The sequence below is a fragment of the Nyctibius grandis genome, chromosome 18 (genome assembly GCF_013368605.1).
Source record: "Nyctibius grandis isolate bNycGra1 chromosome 18, bNycGra1.pri, whole genome shotgun sequence".
Taxonomy (NCBI): Eukaryota; Metazoa; Chordata; class Aves; order Nyctibiiformes; family Nyctibiidae; genus Nyctibius; species Nyctibius grandis.
Window position 1 is genome coordinate 905,758 of NC_090675.1, and position 24,240 is coordinate 929,997.

At 56.0% G+C, this 24,240-nt stretch overlaps 1 protein-coding gene across 4 annotated transcripts; it reads left to right on the top strand.

Moving 5' to 3' along the window:
* Nucleotides 1-416: 416 nt before the first annotated feature.
* On the top strand, nt 417-24,204 carry FLOT2 (flotillin 2). 4 transcript variants are annotated; one of them, XM_068415605.1, is made up of 12 exons: nt 417-502; nt 9,247-9,328; nt 12,110-12,178; nt 14,005-14,095; nt 18,840-18,963; nt 19,371-19,489; nt 20,470-20,583; nt 20,676-20,795; nt 21,228-21,442; nt 21,905-22,088; nt 22,266-22,415; nt 22,566-24,204. In XM_068415605.1, the coding sequence occupies exons 1-12, from the start codon at nt 454-456 to the stop codon at nt 22,602-22,604; spliced, it is 1,356 nt and encodes a 451-aa protein (XP_068271706.1). In that variant the 5' UTR covers nt 417-453; the 3' UTR covers nt 22,605-24,204. The 4 variants fall into 4 exon arrangements, with proteins under 4 accessions (XP_068271706.1, XP_068271704.1, XP_068271703.1 ...); XM_068415603.1 differs by lacking the exon at nt 14,005-14,095 and having other exon boundaries at nt 12,110-12,200; XM_068415602.1 differs by lacking the exon at nt 12,110-12,178.
* Nucleotides 24,205-24,240: the final 36 nt, after the last annotated feature.

Here is a 24,240-nt window from a genome sequence, read left to right on the forward strand (position 1 = left end):
CCCCCGCACACCCATGCACACACCCTTGCACACCCACCAGTGCACACCCACGTGCACACACCAGTGCACACACCCCCTTGCACACCCACCCACACGCACCCCTCCCTTTCACACCCCCGCACACTGCAGTACACACCCCTTGCACACCCATGCACGCACCCCCTTCCACCCCCACGCACAGCCCCCCCGCACACCCATGCACACCCACCCCCTTGCACACCCCCGCACACCCACCCACACGCTGCCGCGCACGCGCGTGCCCCGCGTCCCCGCGCGCGCAGCCACGCGGCACCCAACATGGCGGCGGCGGCTCCGCCCCGCCCCGAGGCGCGCGCGGACCTTCCCAAGATGGCCGCGCCCGCGCCGTGCGCCGCGTGGGGGCGGGCCGTGGCGGCGGCGCGGGGGGCTGTGGGAGCGGGCGGCGGGGCGGCGGCGGGCGGCGCCGCGGGCACCATGGGCAACTGCCACACGGTGGGGCCCAACGAGGCGCTGGTGGTGTCAGGTACGGCCCGAGCCCCGCGGGGCTGCGGGGGGTCCTGCCGTGGCGGGGAGAGGGGCGTGAGGGGCGCCTGTCATGGGGAGACCCCGGGGGAGCTGGGGGGGTCCTGGCTGTGAGGGGACCCTCAGGGGTTGGAGGGGTCCCTGTCCGGGGATATGGTGTTGGAGGGGGGTCTCTGTCTTCGGAGGGGTCTCTGGAGCACTGAGGGGGGCCCCTGCGACCGGGGGGGCCCTGGGAGGTGCTCTAGGGGGGTGTCCCTGTCATGGAGGGGCACTGGGGAGGGTCCCTGCCTTGGGGGGACCCTGGGGGTGGTGGGGAATGGGAGGCGCTGCCTGGGGAGGGCGTGTGGGACCTGGCGGGTGTGTTTGGGGGTACCTGCTGCAGGGTGCCCTGTGTCTTGGGGGGGATCCCCTGAGGGAGCACTGGGGTGTTGTGGGGGGGTGTCTTTCCTTGAGGGGGCACTGGGGGGGTCCCTGTTATTTTTCAGGGAGTGTCCTGCTGTGGGTGGGCGCTGGGGTGCTGGGGGGGTCCCTGCTAAGTGGGTGCCCTGGGGCGGTGGGCAGCTCCCTGCCTCCTGGGCACCGGGGTGGGGTCCCTGCAGCGCAGGAGCGGTGGGTGATGTTGCGGTGCCGGCGGCACCCCCGGCGCTGCTGCTGCTCTCCGATGATGTCAGGCAGCGGCACCGGCCAGGCTGCCGGGCCCTGGGCCGCTGCCAACAGCCTTTGGCTTGGCCGACCAAGAAGCCATCGTGTTCCAGGGGGGCAGGTTGGCTCTGCCAGGGAAGGGGAGCCTGGTGTGAGCATCCCGGTGGGCTGCCTGGGGCAGGGCACTGCGGGCCCCTCCCTGGGGTGCCCTTCTCATCCATCGCATCCTACTGCTGCTTCGTTAGCAGCCCGTCACGGGGCCTCTCGGTGGGGCTGGCACTGGAAGCAGTCGATGCCCATCAGAGATGTGTAATGTTATCAGCAGGTGAGCTGGTTGGTTAGGTAAGGGTTAAATAAACCAGCAGTGAAATCCCCTGTGTCTGATTCAACCTGTAGCTGCTTCAGTACTCTGCCCAAGCTCCAGAGTGCACTTTGGCACAGACCAGGCTGCATGCGGACAGGACTTAATTACCGTTAATGGCTTGCTGTAAGGGCTGGATACTCCGCTCTTGTGTAACAGGCTGGGGCCAAGTGCAAGGTAATAACCGAGTCACAGATGTTTGTCACTTCGTGTGTCCTCAGTCACGTTACATGCTTTCTGTCAATACTGGACTAGTTTTGTGGCAAGCGCTGTGATGCTCAGACCTAAACTCACCTGGGAGAAAATGTGTGTCAACATCAGGGATGTGCTACGGTCGCAGCTCTGCCGCGCGTGTGAACCTGCGGTATGTTCTTGGAGCCAGAGCCTGCAGCGGGCCGTGGCACGTGCTTCTGGCTGGTCTGTTGTCAGTTCGTCTCTCTGGGATAACGGACCTGTGGCAGGAATTACTGAGGAGATGCCAGAAGCAGGCTGCAGGTTTGGAAACAAATACACCCGCTGTGGCGGCTGTTTCTAAGGAGTTACAAACCGCACCCAGCAGCTGCCTGGAGCAGCAGTACTTCTTGCAGCTTTCCTGGTCTTCTGCACATCTCGGCAGTTCCCGGCTGGGATCTAGAGCTGATGCTGCGCTTCTCTCCGAAGACACCCCCACCAAAACCAGCACCACTTGGTGAAACACCATGTCCGGCAGGAGGAATTTGGGAAGGTGTGCTCCGGGTGGGCCGGGATGCCCTTCAGTCCTAAAAGCTTGGTTTCCCTTCTCTTCAGCTCTGAAGTTTACAAAACACAGCTTGCGGGATGAGCCAGCAGGAATTTGTGGCATCTGCTCGCAGTTCCAAGCGTTACGCTTCCCGGCAGCAGCGAGGCCAGGACACTCCTCGATGTAGCGCCGTGTTCTGGGAAGGCAGCGTGAATCACGCCCGGCTCTGCGAGTCAGGATTGGGTTCGGTGCTGCCAGCGGACTTTCCTCTGTCGCTGCCCAGCGTGGTCTGCAAGCGCTTGCTGTCTCCTGAGAGCACGGTCTCAGCTTCAGGGGCAGCCCAAGAGGTTTGGGAGCTCTGCAGAGCCCCGCAGCCCCTCTGTGCTTATGTGCAGAGTGAATGCCAGGGCACTAGTGGGAGGCGTGTAACTACACGCAGTTGTAATTCCAGGAACTTGAGCCATGTCTCTCTGGGGAAAAGCAAAGAGGACCTTAGGGGCCAGGGTTTATTTGCGTGATATGAGGTTGGATTTGGGGAGAGAGGGGCAAGGGAAGAATAAATCAACAGCAAATAATATTAAAAGTAGGCTTTTGGCTTGCAGTCTGGGATTGTCATGCAATTGTTGTTTGAAGGGCTTCACTTTGCAGGAAGGCACCTCCAAATCACGAAGCTAATTGGAAGTTTTCTTCAGTGTAATTTAGCCTGTGCCCCTCGAAGGAGGTTGTCATGTGTCCCTTGGCATGTGGTTTTTTTTCTGAGGAGTGCTGTTCCTGTTTTCACTTTCTTGTGAGACACTCGAGTTCCTCCAGTGCTCCAGGAGCAGCGGGCTGTGCCTTGGGAACGTCTGTGTGTGCAGGAGCTTCACAGCCTTATTTGGGAAGCTGCTTCCCAGGCACGGGTCAGCATTCCCGCTGGCACTCGCGTCCTTCCCCTCTTGAGCAACACCGATCTCCTTCTAAGAAATTTCACTCAGATAGCCAATCCCTCCGTGAAACGTGGAGCCCAGGCTTTGTAAGAATGCCCCACAAAGCCCTACGGAGGCGACGATGGTCTCTCTGGAACGTGGGTCTAACTTTGCTGGAGGGTAGCAGTGCTGGGAGCCTCCCGGTGAGGTTTGGTGCAAGCTCCAGGGAGGCTTTGGCAGGTGCCTGGCCCATCACCGAGTCCTCTCCAAGCGCAGCTGGAGCCAGTTGAGTTTCAGGGAGATGCACAAAGCACTTGTTTGACCCGATATCTGGATGTTCCCACCAGCTAAGCAGGTTGTCTCAGATGCATTATGCTGGGTTTGGGTTACAGTCGGGTTGAATGCAGCTTTTGTGGCTAAGGATCGATCTGCTGATTTTGAAATACGACACTATAATATTTCTGCAGAGTCTCATAATAAGGAAATGTAATTTATAAGGAGATGTAATTATAATAGCATTCATCTTACAGCTCCCATAAGTAAACAGCATTGCCCAAATCTCTACAGCTGGAGCATTTTGCTTCTGGCTTTCAGGGGCTGCAGGGTGGCACCACGCAGCAATGGTCGAGCAGCCAGAGGAGCTTCGAGGTGAGCACCTGGAGACAGGGGAAGGTTGGCACAGCCCGCCATGTTTCTGGATGAGAAAAAAATGCTGTTTCAGCAAAAGTTCAGGGTGTGAAAGGAGGAAAAAAAAAAAGTCAGGGGAGTTGCAGCCCAGTCAGCCTAGCTTTATTTCCTGGGAGAATACTGAGACAAATACATTGCTAGTAAACGCCTAGAAGAAAACAACTGCGCGTATTTGCTGAGCATGAGCCGTGCCCAGCTAATCTGACTCCCCTCTCAGGCGGGTTAGCTCTCTAGGGGCTGAGGAGGAGCAGCTGATATTGTACACCTTGCCTCTCCTGAGGCTTCGTAGCCCCTCGTGGTTACTGAGAAGTCAGCTGGAGAAATATGGTCCAGCCCAGCATCTCAAACTTGACTTTAGTGCAGTGTCCTTTGGGGCTCCGTGATCTCTTTCAAAGTAAAGCAAGAGCTAACAGTTAATTCCAGTTTTGTGTAAACATTTCCTGCCGCACCCCAGCAGCCAGGGGCAGTTAACCCTTCTGGAGCCGCTCCAAGGCCGTGCATCCTGTTACTGCACCCTTCTTATTCCCGCAAGAGGAACTGGTCATGATTTTGAGCCAGTGTGACTGTGCTGGTTTTATGGTACTTCTCTAAGTTTTGAAAGCCTGAAATAAAGGCTTCTTGAGGCTCTGCAAGCCCTTCCTGCAAGATGCCTACAGTGCAAGGAGGAACTGGTTTCTCAGATGCTGTAAAATTAATATGAAACTGCTTGGAAAACCAATGCCAGGGAACTTGACAGTGGCTGAAAGGCTTTATCAAGTAAGTTCCTTGTTTTGGTTCAGAGAATAGAATCGAGAATGTGCTTATTGAATTTGCAGAGGGTACTGAGCTGGGAATGGATTCGAGAGCTTTGAAGAGCTGGATTAGAATCAAAACGAACTCAGCAGATTGACTGAATGGTCTGAAAGAAATACGATGCCGTTCAATAAGGAGAAACACAGAGCGCTATGCTTAGGTGAGAACAGTCAACTGCATGAAAATGGAATGGGAGGAGAAGGTCCAGGCCGTGCCCTGCAGAAAGACGTGGTGAGTGGCAAGAGCCATCTGAGACCTAACGCTTGTGGTGGGGCTGGTGGCATCGGGGTCATCCCTCCGCTTCCAGCTACAAGCCTCTGTGAGCTGGCCAGTTATGATCCAGTCCTTCAGCCTCAAAAGGAATGGGAGTTTGTGGGAAGGAGGAGGCAGCTTCAGCTGGGGTTCACGTCAGGTTTTGCCCTTGTCTGCGTTCGTGCCTTTGGAGCTGGAGTTCAGAACTGTTCTGCAGGGCTGAGATCAAGGTGTTCGTCCTCTGGCACTGGGCAAGGCGTGCAGAAAACTTCTAGTGGCACTGATTGCTGTCTGCCAGGTTTAACTGGGTGCTCCCGCAGAGGCAGGGTGTTCATCTTGGCTAGCCAAAAATCTTTCCCTGCGGTTGGTTTCATGCTGCTTGTGATGCTCGGTGGCTGCTGTTCGGGGTGCAGCATCACAGCTTGTCTCAAGCCTGTAGCGTGAGGTTGCCGGTGCAATCGAGATTTCCCTTGTCAGGTGCTTGTGAAATCTCCAAGGCTTGCAAATTACTCTTCAGAAAACACAGCAGGAGAAGGAGGCAGACAGAGCAGTCTCAGGGCTTTCCTTTTGGTCTCCAAGAGGAATTCTGGGGTAGTATCTCTGTAGTTTTGTGGTGTGACTTCATTGTGGTTTGTCTTCTCTGGCTTTCTGTTTACAAGAGGAGTTAAGCTAAATGTGTGTTTTTAAACTCTCTCTGTGGCATTGATGCTCATAGCTTAAAACAAGTCATTTTGACACAGATGACATCCGAAACAAGCTCACCAGCATAGTCTGCTTTCATCTGCTGTAGTGACCATCAAAGGATTTTATGGATTCAACTCAGAACCCTGCATCATTTTAAATTAATTTTTTTTAACCTTGTGCCATTTCTGCATGTGGACAAAGCCTAATTTATATGCACAGCAGGGCTTAAGAACCAGACACTGATTTTAGTCTAGACCCTGCTTTATTACATGATTTTCTTTATGTATGCCTTTGCCTTCGCCTTCTCTCCTCTCCATTATGTCTTTTATCAGTAACAGTTTTCAATTACCAATTTTTCCCTTGTCTTTCCGCACTCACTTCCTAGCACCCCGTGACATTTCCCAGCACAGGGCCGTTTCTTTAACAAACCCACCTTCTATCTGACTGGGCTGAGCTGTTTATTCCCAGCTTGGGCAGTGGGTCCTCCTGGAGGAGGAGGCTCCAGCACCAGGTTGCCCTGAACTGAGACATGACGGTGGCAGCTCTCTCCGTGCAGGTGAAGGCAGCGGTGTCTGCTCTGTCTGTGTCTTCAACCTGCAACGGTTTCTGGGAAGGAATATGGTTGTTATCTTAGCAGCCTCTTTACCATGACCTGATTTCTGAACGCTCACCGCTTCCTGCCAGAATAGAAGCTCATTGCCTCGAGTTACCTTCATAGACTCACAGACTGGTTTGGGTTGGAAGGGACCTTAAAGATCATCTAGTTCCAACCCGCTGCCACAGGCAGGGACACCTTCCACTAGAGCAGGTTGCTCCAAGCCCCATCCAACCTGGCCTTGAACACTGCCGGGGAGGGGGCATCTTGGGGGAGCAAACAACACAGAGCTTGTTCACAACCTCAGATTGTCCCGGCTTTGATGTTTTGAGCCCTGTGTCCCCGTAACTGTTGGGGCTCCCGTTCTTCCTTGCGTGCCATCCATCAGGGCAGCAGCTTCCTGCATCTGCTGAGAACTCGGTGTATCTACAAACTCCCAAATGATTAATCTCATGTCATTAAAAAAAAAACAAACAAAACAAAACCAGACAACGTGCTTTCTCCTGGCTCTGGGAATTCTTGCCTGAACATGAGACCCCTTCATCTGGGAGGAGGCCAGGCTGGAGAGCAGCTTCCCGGCCGTGAATCCTCCGTTTGTGTGTGCCTGGCCGCCGTACAGTGCCCGGAAGAGGCACCGTGGGTGTTTGTGGAAGCGACGGCCAAGCGGCTGTGAGACCCGGGCTGCTAGAACAGTGGGCGTATTATAGCTGGAAAAGGCAATTTCTCTGCCAAATCTCATTGTGCAAGAGGGTTCATTCTTCAGCCTCGCAAAGATTTCGCTTTGTTGGTTCCTTTTTCACTTGGGGAAAGAGGCTGCAGGGCTGCAATGGAAAAGGAGCGTTCAGCTCATCTGACCGGTGTTACCAGGACGGGGCTCTGCTGCGCTCAGACGTCCGGCTTGCATGGAAGCAACCAGCTGGCAGCCTGCTCCTGTTTCATGTGTTAGTTTTCCCTGGTTTTTCTTAAGCTTTGAGCGCTTTTTGACATATAATCTGGCTTAGTAAACTCTCCTGTGTAGCAATGTTGTGCAGTGCTGGGAAGCAAGCATGGGTGTGATACTGAATAAGGTATTTCCTTGCATTGCCTGCAGAAGAACCATCTGTGTGGAGAGGCATGTTCTTGTAACAATGGTGGGTTTAGGGTGCAGAGCTTTCTCAGTGCATTATTATGAAACGACTGCCAGAGGTTCAGTAGAGAAGTTAAAGATCCCATAGACCCTGTGAAATGAAATACCTTTCCATGCGGAGCTGCTTTCCCTGCCTGCCAGGAACATCTATCTCCCTGCCTGTTCTTGGAAAACAAGGGCCTGGCTAAAAGGCTGAGCTAACTGGGCTCACATCCTCCAAGAAACATTAATATGTTAATATTTCTTAATGTTAATTAATATGCTGCAGGATATTGTATCATCAGCTTCTATAACTCCTTGCTTGGCTGAAAGAGCCTTCCAGCTACAGGAAGAACTCTCCAGAGGCTGTCTCGGAGGTGACAGGAGAATATTCCTCCAGGCTGTGGCGCACAGGAAACCTGTGAAAAAGTGTGTAAATCCATTTCCCATTTGTATTCACTTCCTGCTGAAATCGGAGGGTGAAGAATTGTAGATGGGGCTGATATGATGGTTTATGAAAGGCGTTGTGTGAAAGCTGGTGGAGCAGGCGGTATCTTTAGCTGGTAGCAGAAGATGGCCGGACACTTGCGGATGGGGAGAAGGAGGATGAGGATGGGGAGGACAGAGTCCCCTCCTGTGGCCCAGAGGGCCCTGCCGGCACACCGCCCTGCATGCGTGCTGCCTTTGCTTCTTCATTTTGACCTACTGCACTGAACTTAATAAACATCATTTCTCTTTCAAGAGCTGTCCTCTGTGGCTGCTGTCTGCTGGCTTCGTAGTTCTCCCTCTCCCCTCCCACACGCTGCAGCCACGCTGTTTTTCCTGCGTGCCTGCTCTTCCTCTGCGCTGGCTCTGATAACGTCCTACAGGGCTGAAACTGTCTCTTGCTCTGTTCGTACAGCATTTGCCTTGCTGAGGCCCTCGGGCACTGCTGGGATAAGTGTATTTATGGATAACGGAGTAGGGAGGGACTGCTGGCTTGATCTGCCTGAGAGACAGCAGCTCGCAGCCCTGGTCCGAGCCGGGGAGCTGCAGAGCTCCTCCCTTGCCAGGCATGAAACCTAGGGCTGGTCGCTGGCAGGGTGCTCTGCTGGAAGGCAGCAGGCGTCTTATTCCTTGAATCAAAGATATGAAAATCCATACAGCATCTTCTGGCTTCACTGGGGTCAAATCTTAAATGTGTCAGAGGAGTTCTAGAGGCTGCCCGAACTCTGGGCGCAGCCAGCTCTGGGATGGACCATGAAAGCCTCGGGAACCACAGTACTGGCGTGAGCCAGAACTAGGAGATGGTTTTGGGGAGCTCAAGGGTTCTCCCCCCCTCCAACACTGACCTGCTAGCTTTTTGGTGGGTTTGAGGATGGTTTGCAGTGTGGGTGATGGATTTCTTACATGGCTTCCCATGATGGAGCTGGTGCATCACAGTTAAAGATACTGAAGCGTGTACTTACAATGATTGTGCTTGCTAAAAAGTGCTTAAACTGCTTAACAAAACTAAAATAAAACACTCGTTTGAAATACAGTCACTTTCTGTGTGTTATTGGTTGTCATACTGAATTATTACAAATACTGTTTTCCAATTACATAAGACAGTTCCAAAAAAAAAAAGGCTGCCTTTGGAAAACTGCTCTGTGGAGGTGAGCAGAGCGTTGGGTTCCTCGGCGGCCAGCTATGTTACGGCTGACCAAAGGGTGTCCCGGGGCTGCTGTGGATCTTGGAAAGAGTTTGCTGTGTTCATTATTTATCAGACACTGCAAGTGTGCTTGGATTCTTCTGGGTCACGCTGCAGAGCTTGGCTGGGTAGCACCAACGCTGTAACATAGCTGAGCCAAGGTGCTTCCCCTGCTCCCAGGGGCATAGGGAAGTGATGACCCCCCAGGATGCCCTTTCCTCAGCACCTAGAGGCTGTTCAGGCTCGTTGTGAAGTTGTTCTGCTCGTCGCTCGGTCTGGGTGCAGGTTTTTCCCTGTCCCCTGTAATCCCTCCATCTCTGTGCTTTCTGCCGCAGGTGGCTGCTGTGGCTCTGACGTAAAGCAGTATGTGTACGGCGGCTGGGCCTGGGCTTGGTGGTGCATCACTGACACCCAAAGGTAAGGAAACCCCCGTTATTTGTGGGTTTGGAGGAGGAGTTAGGCTAAACCATCCCAGTGGGGCTGTCAGGCGTATCTTTAGGAACACGGGACTGAGCATTGTGTATGAAACCACGGATGAGCATCAGCCCAGCCCGCTGCCCTTGGCTGTGACCAGCTCCTGGTCCTTGGGAGGAAGGCTGCCTTGCCTACAGCACTGTGAGTAGCTGGGAGGAGCAATATGTGCCCTCCGTAGTGCCTTGAAGCGTGGGGAACACAGAGTCACTCAACCGCAGAGCTTCTGGCCATCCCCTGCTTTGAGTGGTGGGGCTGAGGCTGTCCAGGGCCCTGCAGGAGGGAATCCTGGCATTTCAGGCTTACCTGACAGTAAATGATGATGTGCAAAATAAAATCCCAGGATGGGGGAGTTCTGTGCTGACTATTTGCGTGGGACCAGCTGGGTGTCACAGTGCAAAAGACAAAAAAAGAAAAGAAACCCCATGCTTTTCAGTGCCTTTCAGGTGGCCTCTCTGTCCACACCTCTTCTCAAACCCAAGGCAATCGGGTTTTTTTTTTCTTTTTGTTTGTTTTTTATTTACACAAAACCCACCCAGCTGAGAGGGCCGTAGCCTGGCTCTGGTCAGTGTGTTTTCCTGTGCCAGCGCAGTGAGTGCTGAGGAAGGCAAGAGCCCTGCTCTCCTCTGCCTCTGCAGCGCTCTGCAGCCACGAGGCTCTTGCAGAGGTGCTGGGCAGCGGGGCTCATCCGTGAGTTCACGAGAGGAGCTCAGTTCTGCCCAGTACAGCCCAAACCCTGACCCAGTAACAAACACGTCTGTGGCATGCAGTGGGCCAGTACCCCCTCCTGCTCCTCAGGTCTCTTTTTTTCTAAAGATGTGCTGACTGCTGTCACCTTGGGAGCAGACTGTTCCTGTTTAAAACCACGGGATTTCCTTTCTCTCCCTTTCCTCAGCTGTGGATTTCGCTTGCTGCTTCTTACCGTGCTGGTCTCTGACCTAACATGCTGTGATGGTGCTGCTGTCCTGCTAACGTAGCTCTTCGTCTTTAGGATCTGTGGGAATGTTACTCTCTCCTAACACCTCCCTCATGCTCACCAATGCAGGTTTCCTCCGTCTGTGTAAAAACTAATAGCGGGAAAAAGGATAAAGACATGACTTTTGGGTTTTTGCACTGAATGATGGCCAGAGGTTGTAGTTAACCCTGACTGCCTGATCTTGCCACCTCTTTTCCCTGTTCACGTGTTGCCACCAGCAGACAAAGTGAGCATGTTGCTGCCCTCACTCTGCAGACCATACACTGCCGTAGCTGCTCTTCACCTGGGGGTCCGGCAGCTTGTCCTGTTCAGAGGGGTCCTGCCTGCTGCTGGCAGCTGACTCACGGCAGCTCTCGGGTCCTCTCCCAGGCGCCTGGTACTGGGGATTGCTGCGAGGGCCTGCCACGGTGCTCGGGCTGCATGAAGAGGTCTCAGCTAACACCTGCTGCTTTAGCCCGGGCTCTGCAGCGATGCTGGTGGGAGGTGGGAGGGGAAGGAAGGGCCCGGCTTGTGGGTCAGTGCTTCAGAACTGCATTTGATCCAGACAAGCTTCATTCCCAAATTTTTGTGAGGCATCTCGCTGGGAGAACTGTTGATTCAAACAAATGGTTTCTGCTCCTCCTCTTGTGTGAGAAGCCCAGAGAACAGTGCAGGACCTTGACCTGCCGTGTGCAGGAGATAACAGATGTATTCGGGAGGCTGGCTTATTAAGTTAAGCAAAGGCTGAGTCCAGGGCCAAGAGCTGCTGGCCAGGAATGAGCTGTCACATGATAGAGGTCTGGGTGGTATTTAGCAAACGGGGCCCTTGACAGGAGCGCCAGCGCCCAAACAAATCGTTTACTTTAAAATCTATACCCCCAGTTCATGCCATGGGATATGGGGCTTAATGCTCCTTTTGCAAGCAGAGCCTTTCCTAAATACCGTAAGCCGTGCCACAGATGGAGCCTGCTGCATTAACATGAAGAGCGAGGCCCATTTCTTCCTCCAAAACCAGGACATCTTTTCTGGAACTGCCAGTGCTGACAGCAAGAGAGACAGCAGCGATTGTGTTGCTGTCAGCGGCATCCCGCCAGGTAGCACTAACCTGGGAACAAAAGGAACAGTTAGAGCTGGCACGGTGCTGGGCACTTACCCTGCCGCAACCTTGAGGACTGGGGAAAAAAAGAAAAAAAAAATCCTGTCCCTGTTTAAGGGTCAGAAATAAAAGCAGTGAGAGAGGCAGCACGGTCTTACGTGCCTCTGGGGGAACCAGCTGGTGTTAGTCAGCTTCTCAGGAGAGCGCTTGGAAGCACCTTCTCTCACCAGTGCCTTGGCCAGCGGTGGGTAAGCAGGTCCCTGGCAGTTTCTTTTTCTGGCCTCTGTTAAATGTTGGCATAGAGGCATCTAAATTATTACAAAAAGGAATTTTCTGTGTGTGAAGATTACTCCAGTGGAGAATTCCAGCTGACTCCAGGATGGCAGTCCAGGTGGGATGCACGGTTCAGTTTCATTTGCAGTGACTTACGGGACACAGGGTGGAGATGAGCCCCCAGCCCGTTTATCCTCGTTAAGAGAAGCAGCAGGATGCTGTGAACTCCCCGCTGTGTCTGACCCAACGTTACGGAGCCCTGGGAGCGGGCAGTGGGAGAGAGGCAAACTGAACAGGGAAAAGCTGAAACCTGAAAGTCTCGTCTGTCCTTTGCAATGAGTGTCTCACTCTCTGATAACTGCTTTGTATATTTGCTGTCCTACCCTTATTCCTCGCTGCTCAGAGTGTCTTTGGAGGTTATGACCATCCTCTGTCGCTGTGAGAATATTGAGACGTCGGAGGGGGTCCCACTGTACGTAACAGGGGTTGCACAGGTAATAATCCACCAGCTTCCTAACATCGTGTCTAACCGTGTATCCCTCTGTTTTGAGCAGCAGCAACAGCAGCAGCAGCAGGATAACATAAACTGATGGTTTTCTAATGGGACAGTTGAAATCTCGATACCCTCCTCTCCTGCCCCTTCTCTGGCACTTGCCCCGGGGCACACTCCACACTTTATAGGTAATGCAGACAGATGCATACTTGGCAAATTCCAAATTCAGCATTGCTGTCCTGGCTCCTTCTGATAACGCTGCAGACGTTTGCTCCAGCTGTAACCCTTTCCTCGACAGCACCGTTTCCACCGTGTGCTTGGTGGAGAGCAGAAGGGCACCTGCTTTTGTGTGGAGCCACAGGCAGGCCAGGCTGGGCTCTGTGCAGGGTTCGGGGCAGGTGGGAAGGCAGGTTTGGTGTTGTTCCAAAAGGAAACCTGTACACCTGCGGGGAAATGGCAACTGCACCTGGCTCTGCAGGTTTGGATATGAGCTTCCACTCAGCCCTTCTTCCTCCGCACGGAGACAGTGCCCGTTTTGGATGTTGTCATGTTTGAAAGTACAGCGTAGAGACCTTGGATGAGTTGCAACACACAGGACAAGTGTTTGCACCGCGAGCGGTTATGACCTGGTGTAACGGTAATTACCGAACATCCCAGGGACTTGCCAGCTAAGAAGCAGCACAGTATTGAAATTAAATTCCAAGTATAGATTAGGTCTTCAGAAGGCTAAAATCCTGCACTAGCTCATTAAAGCCGTGAACGCATGTGGCAAAAAGCGCCTGTGTGTGTCCTGGACAGTGGGATCTGTTTTATCAGCTCCCAGTTTGCCTGCCAGTTTAATTAGGACAGTGGCCAAGGCAGGCATGAACCTGCAGAAATTCATTTCGGCACCTCCAGCCAATGCTGGGGCGACTCGGCGTGCACGCAGCAGCCCAGTGCAGCCCCTGCGTGGTTCAGATGTTTGACCTGACGTTCACTGGCACGAGTTCTCTGCCCTGGGGCTCCCTGTCCTGACTCCCAACACCTTCCTGGCTTGTTATGGCTGACACGAGAGCCAGGCTTTGCTTCCTGCAGCACAACCTGCCACGGCCAAGCGTGTCTCTTGTTTTACCAAATCATGACCTGCAGATTGCCGGGCCCGGCCAAATATGTCAAGCCCACGTTGGGTGACTGAGAAAGCTCTGGAGCTGCAGGATCTGTTCCTGGGTACCTGATGCTATGATCCTAAAGAGCTGGAGACTCACTTCTATCAGCCTTTGGGTCATGGGACACATGAAAAATAAAGGGAGAGGTGAACACAGATCAGGTCTGCGTTAATGCCAACCCAGCATCAGCGCCAGGTTTTGCCAAGGCCCAGGGCTCCGGGGGGGTGGCGGTGCGGGGTGGGTGAGCGGGAGCATCCCGGGTCCATGCTGTGCTTTTAAACCAGTGACAGCAGCCAGCGAGAGCAGGCGCTGCCCCGGCGTTGGACAGCGTGGCACAGCGAGCCCTTTGGGGTCCCAAAGCTGCGAGCTTCTGGCCACCTCGCTAGCCCAGCAGAAGGGAAAGGGTCACGGTATCGTTTCCAGCCTGGCTCCCAGCCTTTCTCTGCTGATAAATTGCCTTTAAGCGTTATCTGAAAATCTGTTTCTTGGCCAAAGTGACTTGTCTGTCTCTGGTCACAGCTGCAGTCCCTTGGCTGCGTACTGCGCCTGTCTTACATGACCTGTGGTGAACGGGGCAGGTAGCCCGGGGCAGGAGGTGCAAGGGGAAGAGCTGAGGGTGTGTTACCTGGAAACGTGCAAATATTTTACGTTTTTTGGCAGGATTTCCCTAGAGATAATGACGTTACAGCCCAGGTGTGAGGACGTAGAGACGGCGGAGGGGGTAGCTTTAACTGTCACAGGTGTGGCACAGGTACAGTAACTCCAAAACATCATTTCAGGAATGCATGTCTCTAACTTCGGTCTCGTTTTCCCCCTTAAGAGGTTGCTGTTGTCCAGGAACAGAAGCCAACTGCTCTGAAACAAATTCTTGTACAAAATCACACTGTCCTCGTTGGTTCAAACACGCTACAGCATGTCCTGTGTTGTGAAGGGGGTTGTGACCTCTCCTCTCCCCAAAATCATTCCTCTTTTTCCTGGTGTCTCATTTGTCCCCGTGGCAAATGAGGGGTGTGTGAGTGACTTGATCTGTTTGTGAAACGCTGATGTGCCGCGGTGCCCTTGGAGCTGTGTGTGACCCCGCAGGGCTGAGCCGTTCCCTCCTGAGATGGTATCAAGCATTATGTTGCTTTGGATGATTATTATGAGCTTGTGGATCTTTTAATGCTTCATGGTGAGTTAAAGCTTAAAGAAAGAACGTAGTCCCTCCAGACACTAAAATTTGTGTGTAAAATTTCTGGCTTGAATTGAATTTTGATTCTCTCAAGCCTTCTTCATATGTGAAAACCAGCTCTTGCTGCTTGTGGCAGCACACTGAAACACCTGCGTTTCTTAGACCCCGAGCTCTTCTGCCCTGATAGAGTTTGTCCTTGTGACCAGGTCCTGCCTTGGGGAGGATGCTGGGAAGAAAATGTTGTTTAGCTTTCAACTGAATTTGACTCTCTGGATAGGCAGCTGGATGCTTTGATTACAAATTGCTCCTGACACCTCATTGTGGGTGTATAAAACCGACAGCGGTTCTCAGAGTGCAGGCCAGGCTGTGGTCACCGCGTGTCCAAGGCATGTCCAGGTCTGTTGTTGCAGCAGAGGTGACTGCCACCTTCCCTGCCGTGAGCAGTGGAGCCGGGGGGACCCGGGAGTGACGCAGTGACTCAAGGGCCACCCTGCCCAGGGAAGAGCGCCGGGGCTGCTGCAGCCCTTTTAAGACCAAGCGCTTGACAGATGACACCCAGTGCTTCCCAGAGCAGCGGATTCCTCCCTCGGCTCATTGGTTTGCTCTGGACTGACGTGGCAGAGGAGCTGCGTGCTGTGTCTGTGCGTAACTGAGGAGATGGATTCCGCCAGGAGCGGTTCAGAAGGGCTGGGCATGGCCATGACTCAACAGCAGATAACCCATCGCCCTGCTGCTGTGGGGAACGTGGCTACGTGCAAGAGCACCAGCACAGGAGCCGGCTTCCTGGGCTCATCCTGGCTCTAACTGGTGTGAACCACTACCCTTGTTTTCAGTTTTTCAGTTCTTTATATTTATTTAGCTGCTAACGTGTCACATAACCACAGTGGTCTTTGCATGGTTGGTAAAATGCACGGACCCGTGCCTCTCCTCACACACATATCATCTGGAGAAGAGAAGGCTCCGGGGACACCTTCTAGCACCTTCCAGTACCTGAAGGGCCTACAGGAAAGCTGGAGAGGGACTTTTGACAAGGGCATGGAGTGACAGGACGAGGGGGAACAGTTTTAAACTGAAAGAGGGAAGATTTAGATGAGATATTGGGAAGAAATTCTTTCCTGTGAGGGTGGTGAGACACTGGCCCAGGTTGCCCAGAGAAGCTGTGGCTGCCCCCTCCCTGGCAGTGTTCAAGGCCAGGTTGGATGGGGCTTGGAGCAACCTGTTCTAGTGGAAGGTGTCCCTTCCCATGGCAGGGGGGTTGGGACTAGATGATCTTTAAGGTCCCTTCCAACCCAAACCAGTCTGTGAGTCTACGATTCTGTGATCATAAATCTGTAGGCTTTTTCTTCTGCATTTGGAAAAGGTATTTCTGTGAAGCGAGTGTTCCTTTTTGACTTAGTTTTGGGACATCCTTCCGTTGTCTGCAAAATGGTCCAGGCTGGGCGGCACATGGTAGCAGAAGGCTGGATCACCAGGAGCCTTGATTTGAAAATGCAGCTCCCAGTTCCTCTCATGTTATTCTCTCTTCTCACTGTAAGGAGATGTAAGGAGTACTCACCCGTAGCCTCCCTCCTGGGCTGGCTGGGTGCTTGGGGTGCGCTGGGATGCTGCTGCCTTGGGCCACGCTGGGCTTTGCATCCTTCCGTACCATTTTTCTAAGCCTCGAGCTAATTGGATTGTCTCTGCTCAGCCCTCGCTGTGATCGCAGCTGGCTGGAGCTGGGTGCAGCAGTATCGATCTTCCAGATGGGATTGCTCTGTAGCAGCTCTCTGATCTCCTGCCAGCTGAACTCTCTCTCCCTCTGATGTGGGTGACGTCTGAAGAGGCACCAAGTGTCGCAGTGCCCTGGCAACAAGCTGAGCGCAGATTGCTCAACTCTGCTTTGTGTTGTGCAGCCTTTGCCGGGTGGGCTGATGTCCGTACTGAGCGGTAGCCAGGCTCCTTCGGGCTGCGCAGGGTTTGCCGGCGCGGGCAGGCTGCTGGCTGGCTTTATTCACCGAGGCTGGATCGTTCCTGGCTCCCGTTAAGTACCGCAGGGACTCTGCTAATGAACATCCTGGGAGTCGGCCTCTTCTCCCAGGCAACCAGCGGTAGGACAAGAGGACACAGCCTCAAGCTTCACCAGGGGAGGTTCAGGTTGGACTTTAGGAAGCATTTCTTCTCAGCAAGGGTCATTAGCCATTGGAAGGGGCTGCCCAGGGAGGTGGTGGAGTCATCATCTCTGGATGTGTTTAAGAAAAGCCTGGACATGGCACTTAGTGCCCTGGTCTAGTTGCCATGGTGGTGTCAGGGCAATGGTTGGACTCGATGATCCCTGAGGGCTCTTCCAACCTGATGGATTCTGTGATCCTGCTTCATTCTCTTGACTGTCCTCTCCATAGCTCCCGAAAGGTGGGGATTGTTTAGAGGGGTGGGATTGCAGGCAGATGCACACCATAAATGTTGCTGCTGAGTCTAATTAGGTTGGGTATTTGCAAAAACCTCCCGTTTCCTGCGAGGTGAGCCTTGGGCAGGGCCCGTGCTTCCAGGTGCAGCTGCATGAGCAGCTCTCCCAACTCCTGGGGTGCAGGGACAAGAACCTGCTGTGGCCTGGCCCCGTAAGGAACCCCGAGGTCTTGGGGAGAAAGCAGGAGAGGACTGCCACGCTCGCCTGAGGTTCGGTTTGGCGTTTTGACTGGGAGACCCAGCTTGAGAAGCAAAGGTAGGAAATAGGCTCAGCCCAGGTTGGTGTTTCTTCACGTTACTAGGGGTAGAGTTGTGGCAGCTGAGTCTTGGTCAGCTCACTGCATCTAATGCAGCCCGCGGCCGGTCCCCTTAGCGGGTGGTGGCCGGTCCCAGTTGTCCCACTTGGGCAGTGCTGGGGCCGGGTGCTGCTCCTCTGCTCCAGAGGTTAAGCTGTGGGATCATTTCGGACTTGTGGGCTATCAGACCAGGCTTAAGAAATACTTGTGTTGCTTTTGCCAGCAGTTCCACCCCGAAAAGCGGTCTCGCAGGTGGCAGGATGAGGTCTGTAGATCGTGAACCCATCGAGAGCGTGCATTGGGACCCTCAGAGGGCCCCTGCGCAGCGCCTGGAACTTCGCTGGTCTCTGATCCAGGACCATGCTGGCATCGCAGGTCCCAGCAGGTCCAGCCAGGGCCCGTGGGGCAGGATGCAGGGTGCCATCAGCATCTGACGGGACAGGAGGCACTGCCCAGCCCACGTGTCTCCATGAGAGGGTGCTGTGGGACCCACTGAGCGCCCAGAGGTGCTGGGGTGGCCGTGCTTCCTTCTCCAGTGCTGCCAGACACACAGACGTCCTTGTGTCCAGGCTTTGCCTGAGCCCTCAGACTGGACCTGGCCACCAGGAGCTGTCGCCTTGGTGGGTTGTAGCTCCTCATGGCTGGATCCTATAGAGCTCCCTGAGCCCCCATCTCCCCTGCCTGACATACCCCAGGGGGATCTTTAACCCACTTTGCCTTTGAAAAGCAGCCCCGTGACTGGCAGGACCATCTCGAGACCCTGGCTTTTCTGGGCCTGGGGACGTTTTGATGTCTGGCTCTGACTGTGGGAGGTGAAAGCAGCTCTGGGGCAGCTGTGTCCCACCTCGGGATCGTCACCAGACTGACCGTGCGGAGCAGGACAACCGGGTCCTGGCTGTGGCACATTGGGGTCACCGCAAAGGGTGGCTGGGAGCTCCCAGCCACGAGCAGGACCAACCAGTGTGCTGCAGCCATCTCGTCTCATCTCTCCTTGCAGGGAACACCAGAGCCCCTGTTCCCAAGCTGCTCCTTGGGCATGTCGGACTCTTCCCTGTTCTCTGCCTTTCCCATGTCAGAAAAATTCATTTTACTGAAGGAGGAGGAGGAGAAAGGTGATGAAATGGCTTTTGGCCAGGGGCAGTAATAGACAGCCCTCTCCTCCTAGGTCTGGTTTTGGTGCAGTGGCTGAACTGGTAGTTCAGGGCTCTTGGGAAGGGTTTTCCTCAGGTGGGACTTGTAGGGCCAGGCTCTGTCCCCACATCACCCCGTGGCCACTGCCGCGGGGTAGATGGCTGCAGGGAGCACCTCTCCATGCTGAGCTGCGGTCAGGGTGCGGAGAGGCGCCTGCCCCGGGCGCTGCTGCAGCAGGGCTCTCCCCAGCAGCAGGGAGCAGGGGCTCGCTGCCCGCTCCGCTGGCCTGGCTCAGCGTGGTGACAGCTCAGCACGGTCCCTTGGAGCGTTGGTGGCACGGGGGCCTGGCAGCCTGGTGGTGGTACTGCTGCTTCTGCTGCTGCTGCTGCTCTTGGGTGCCTGTCCCTCTGCGGACGGACGCCTTTAGTCCCTTTGGTTTTGTCTCCTGTCTCTAGGTGAAGATCATGACCGAGAAGGAGCTCCTGGCTGTGGCCTGTGAGCAGTTCTTGGGGAAGAATGTTCAGGATGTGAAGAACGTGGTCCTTCAGACGCTGGAGGGGCACCTGCGCTCCATCCTAGGTGCGGAGGGGCTCACGCTCTTGAAGGCACCTTGAGTAGCTTTCTGCCTTCTCTGCGGGCTGGTCCCAGCAGCCACCACGGGTGCTTCCTCTGCTGACTGCAGAGGGGGCAGCTGACGTTGTTCCTCCCCTACAGCAGCTCCCGCTGTGTTGCTGGGTGTTGTGATAAGAGAGTTTTCAGTGCCTGCAGGAAGAGATGTCTGAGTCCCTGGGGGTTGCAGGTGTGTGGGGGGGTTGTGCTTGTGAGACTGAGATGTCGGTCTGCACTGCAGGGTCTGGGCAGAGGATTGCGCCCTTGTGCCCAGACATGAAGAGATCAGGGGCACCGAGGGTGTTGCTGAGCTTAGTCCCACGCCGTCGTGCGTTACGTGTTCCAAATAAAGCGCTTTGCCTTCCTTCCCCCTGCAGGTACCCTGACGGTGGAGCAGATCTACCAGGACAGGGATCAGTTTGCCAAGCTGGTGCGGGAGGTGGCAGCTCCCGACGTGGGTCGCATGGGTATCGAGATCCTGAGCTTCACCATCAAGGTACACCCAGATGCAGGGCGCTGCGCTACGGGGCACCCGGCAGAGAATCACAGAATCAGCCAGGCTGGAAGAGCCCTCTGGGATCATCGAGTCCAACCGTTGCCCTGACACCACCATGTCAACTAGACCAGGGCACTAAGTGCCATGTCCAGTCTTTTCTTAAACCCCTCCAGAGATGGTGACTCCACCACCTCCCTGGGCAGCCCCTTCCAATGGCTAATGACCCTTTCTGAAAAGAAATGCTTCCTAATGTCCAACCTGAACCTCCCCTGGTGAAGCTTGAGGCTGTGTCCTCTTGTCCTATCGCTGGTTGCCCGGGAGAAGAGGCTGACTCCCACTGCACTACAACCTCCCTTCAGGGAGTTGTAGACTGCACTAAGGTCACCTCTGAGCCTCCTCTTCTCCAGGCTAAACACCCCCAGCTCCCTCAGCCGTTCCTCATAGCTCAGACCCTCCAGACCCTTCACCAGCTTGGTCGCCCTCCTCTGCACTCGCTCCAACACCTCAACATCTTTCTTGAAGTGCGGGGCCTAGAACTGGACACAGGATTCAAGGTGTGACCTCACCAGTGCTGCGTACAGAGGGACGAAAAGCTGTAGGAGCTGCACAGCGGAGCCTGGCCCTGGCTCCTCTGCAAGGCCCCAGCTGACAGCCTGCCCCAGCCCTCCGGGAGCTTCCGTGGCAGCCGCTGCAGCACGTCCTGTATCCAGGCAGCTGGGCCAAGAGCACCCGCTCAGCTGCCTCTGTAAACACGGCTCGTGGAGAGAGCTCGCTGAGAGCCGAGCCTCTGGGGAGCCGGGGGGAGGGTGTCGGGGAGAGCCCCCCTCTCCCTGTCACGCCTGTGTCTGTTTGGCAGCGGGCTGACACGGCTCGTTCTGACCCCGGCCTAACCCACGTGTGGTTGCTGTGAGCTTCAACGGGGAGGGAGCAGGACGGAGTCGCTCATTTGACGTGGTTGTGGTTTATCTTCCCCTCTCCAGGATGTCTACGATAAAGTGGATTACCTGAGCTCCCTGGGCAAGACCCAGACGGCGGCTGTCCGAAGGGATGCGGACATCGGCGTGGCAGAAGCCGAGCGAGATGCTGGCATTCGGGTGAGTGCGGTGACGCGCCGGCCTTCCCCAGAGCAGCCTGGTTTGCTCCAGCTGCACACCCTGGAGCTCTGCTCTGTGTGTCCTCTCTGCAGGAGGCAGAATGCAAGAAGGAGATGCTGGATGTCAAGTTCATGGCAGATACCAAAATAGCAGATTCCAAACGGGCTTTTGAGTTGCAGAAAGCTGCCTTCAATGAGGAGGTCAACGTTAAGGTGAGAGGCATCCGACAGCCCACCGCTGTTCCCTGGCTGGTTCACGATGGTGGTGGTAGCCCTGGGACTTGCCAGCTTCCTCCTCCTGCATGTGTTAGGAGAGCTGGAGGTGGAGAACCCAGGTTTCTGTGTCACTGTGTGAGCTCCTTGCAGCAGATTCCTCTCCTGTTTGCAACAGTTAGGTGGGACTAGGAGGAGAGGAAAGGGTGGGGAGGGTCATCCAAGTTGAACCTGGAGGTGGTTGGGCTCAAGTGCTGTGGGAAGAGCGCACGGGGAAGGACGACAAGAGCAGCTCTGAGGATTGGGATGTCACCCTTGGGTAGAGGTTTGGGAGCAGGAGCCATGTCTGGTTTCAGGGCCTGCCAAGGGTCATCATGTCTGCGCGCAGGAGATGATGGCCAAGACCTCTCTTCTCACCTCTCCCACGTGCAGACTGCGGAGGCCCAGCTGGCCTACGAGCTGCAGAGCGCCCGGGAGCAGCAGAAGATCCGCCAGGAGGAAATTGAAATCGAGGTGGTGCAGCGCAAGAAGCAGATCGACGTGGAAGAGAAAGAGATCATCCGCATGGAGAAGGAGCTGATAGCCACTGTGAAGCGGCCGGCCGAGGCCGAAGCCTACCGCATCCAGCAGATCGCCGAGGGCGAGAAGTGAGTGAGCCCCTGAGCTGCTCCAGCGCTGAGCCCGGCTGCACGCTGGGCTGGGCTGAGGGGGGAGCAAAGTGCAGTGGGTGGCTACTAGCGACAGGACAAGAGGACACAGCCTCAAGCTGCGCCAGGGGAGGTTCAGGTTGGACATTAGGAAGCATTCCTTCTCAGCAAGGGTCATTAGACATTGGAAGGGGCTGCCCAGGGAGGTGGTGGAGTCACCACCTCTGGAGGGGTTTAAGCAAAGCCTGGACATGGCACTTAGTGCCCTGGTCTAGTTGCCATGGTGGTGTCAGGGCAATGGCTGGACTCGATGATCCCAGAGGGCTCTTCCAACCTGATGGGTTCTGTGATTCTGGGTGCTGCGCTGAGACCCAGCCCGTGGGCCCTCTGCGGGGGGAGGGAAGCAGCGCTGGGTGCGTGGCGGGGGTCTGGGCTGCTGGAGGACTGGGTTTCCCTTTCCAGGGTGAAGCAAGTCCTCATTGCTCAGGCAGAGGCGGAAAAGATCCGCAAGCTCGGAGAAGCGGAGGCCTTCGTGATTGAGGCCATAGGGATGGCGGAGGCCGAGAGGATGAAGCTGAAGGCTGAAGCGCTCCAGCAGTATGGAGAGGCTGCCCAGCTGGCTCTCGTGCTGGATGCGCTGCCCGAGGTGAGGAGGGAGCAGCTTTTTCTTGCTCCGGGCAAGTGGGGGGCAGTTCCCAGGCTGGACCAGGTCTCCTGGTGGCCCAGCAAGGCCCCGTGGGGGGTGTAGGGCCCTTGCCCAGCAAGCTGGTGAGCGGCTCCTTGGCTCTCTGCTCATCCCCCCACTCCTTCCCTGCCTCCCCAGATCGCTGCCAAAGTGGCTGCTCCCCTCTCCAAAGTGGACGAGATCCTTATTCTCGGCGGAGAGAACAGCAAGACAACGTCCGAGGTGAACCGTCTGCTGGCTGAGATCCCTGCCTCCGTGCGTGCCCTCACCGGCGTGGATCTCACAAAGGTGAGCCCAGCACCGGCAGCTGACAGTTCCTGCAGCTCTTAGGGCACAGGACTTGACTGAAAACTTTCGGGTTCCTCGGGAGCCTCTCCCTCCCCAGCCCCCTGCCTCCCCCTCCTCCAGCCCTAACAGCTTCTCTCTCCCCTCCTGCAGATTCCCCTGCTCCAGAAAGCCACCGGGGCCCAGGCGTGAGGCTGGCCAGCCCAGAGCTAGTCAAGATCACTCCCTGTTATGCACTCAGACATCAACTGCCTTCGACACGTGGGAATTCCTTTTATATCAAAGACAATCAGAGTTTCATTTTTAAGCTCTGGTGCCTTATTTTGTAGGGCCAGAAAGTTGCATGTTCAATCAGCTGCTTTTTTTTTTTTATTACAGAGGGTGGGAGGGGATTTATTTTGTAATTAACTGTGTTGTATCAGGCTGGGGTTTGGATCCCATCCACAGTTACGACTGGCAGCTCGTCTGGTGTCGCAGTCCCGGTGCCTTGCTGTCCTCTGTCCTCGGGGCTGCTCGGAGCAGAGGCTCGGTGGGACACGGAGCATCGGGGTGTGGAGCTGTGGGATGAGAGCAGCCAGTCCCCCCCCTCCCCTGGGCTCCCTGCGCCCCCACAGCCCCCTCCGGGGCACTGCCCAGCCCCTGCCTCTGCACACAGGCTGGTTTGGGGGTTGGCTTTTCCCGTCTGAGTCCCTGCAGGGTCCCTGCAGTGCTGGGTGTCCTGGAGGTGACACTGACCCCCCGGGAGGGTGGCAGTCAGGTGCTGCAGTGGGTGCCCGCTCCCGGGCTGCCTTCCCTCTGGGGAGTTTCCTTCTGGGATCTGGAGGTGGGAGAGCTCGGGGGGGCGTTGGAGGAGGGAGCCTTGCTCCGAACCACGCTGGGTGAGGTCGCGCCACCAGGAATGGCCAAAGGCAGTGCCATGCCAAAGCCCCCCTCCTCCGAGAGGGAGGCAAAACCACCCAGGCTGCCGGCCCCGAGCGCCCACCTCGACCCCCACAACTACTAAAGCCACGGGCCAGAGGGACGCAGGGGACCAGGCAGGGCGCTGGGGTGGGGACAGGCTCCTCCAGCACCATGGTCTGTACAGCTGGCCGGGGACCAGTACTCCTGGGGCCGGTGTGTGGCCGTGAGGCTGTGACAAGCAGCCGTGCTGGCCGGGGGGTGCCCCGGCAGGCGGTGCAGCAGCCCCCACCTCCCTCGGTCCCCCTGCCTCTTACGGCCAGTGGCTTTGCTGCCCTCAGTGACAATGTGAAAGAGGTTGTCCGCTGTGTGTGTCCCGTACTCCTGTGTCACCGGGGCCCTGCGCTGGCCCCTGCCCCTTCCCCGCCGGTCCTGTCGCCTGTGCTCGGTGTGGCTGGAGCAGCCAAGCCCTGGTGTGGGGCCAGCCTGGCGCTGCTGTGGGGTGGGGACCCCCACAGGGTGCTGGGGGTCCTGCCGCTGGCTCCTTCACCCCACAGCTCAGTGACAGCCCCCCATTGTCACAGGGTGGGCACAGGGACCCCTCTGCCCTCCTGGCAGTGCCCCCGGTACCGGCCAGTCCCTTTGCCAGGAGTGACTCACTGCAGGGTGGGTGGGTGCTGCGGGGCTCGTGGCACCCGTCCCCCTCCCTGCCGCCGGGGTGGGGAGGGCCAGCGTTATCAGCCCCTGGCTTGTGGTTGTGCCGCGGGGCTACCGGCCCAGATCTGGCGCTGGCCGGCGGGCGTGCCGGCCGAGGGGCCCTATCTGCATGTGCGTGTGCGTGCTCCGTCCCTGCCGCCCTCACTGCTGTACGATAATAAAGCCTTGTCACCGCGTCCCTTGGCTCTCGTCTTGTGCCTCCTGCACCCATCTT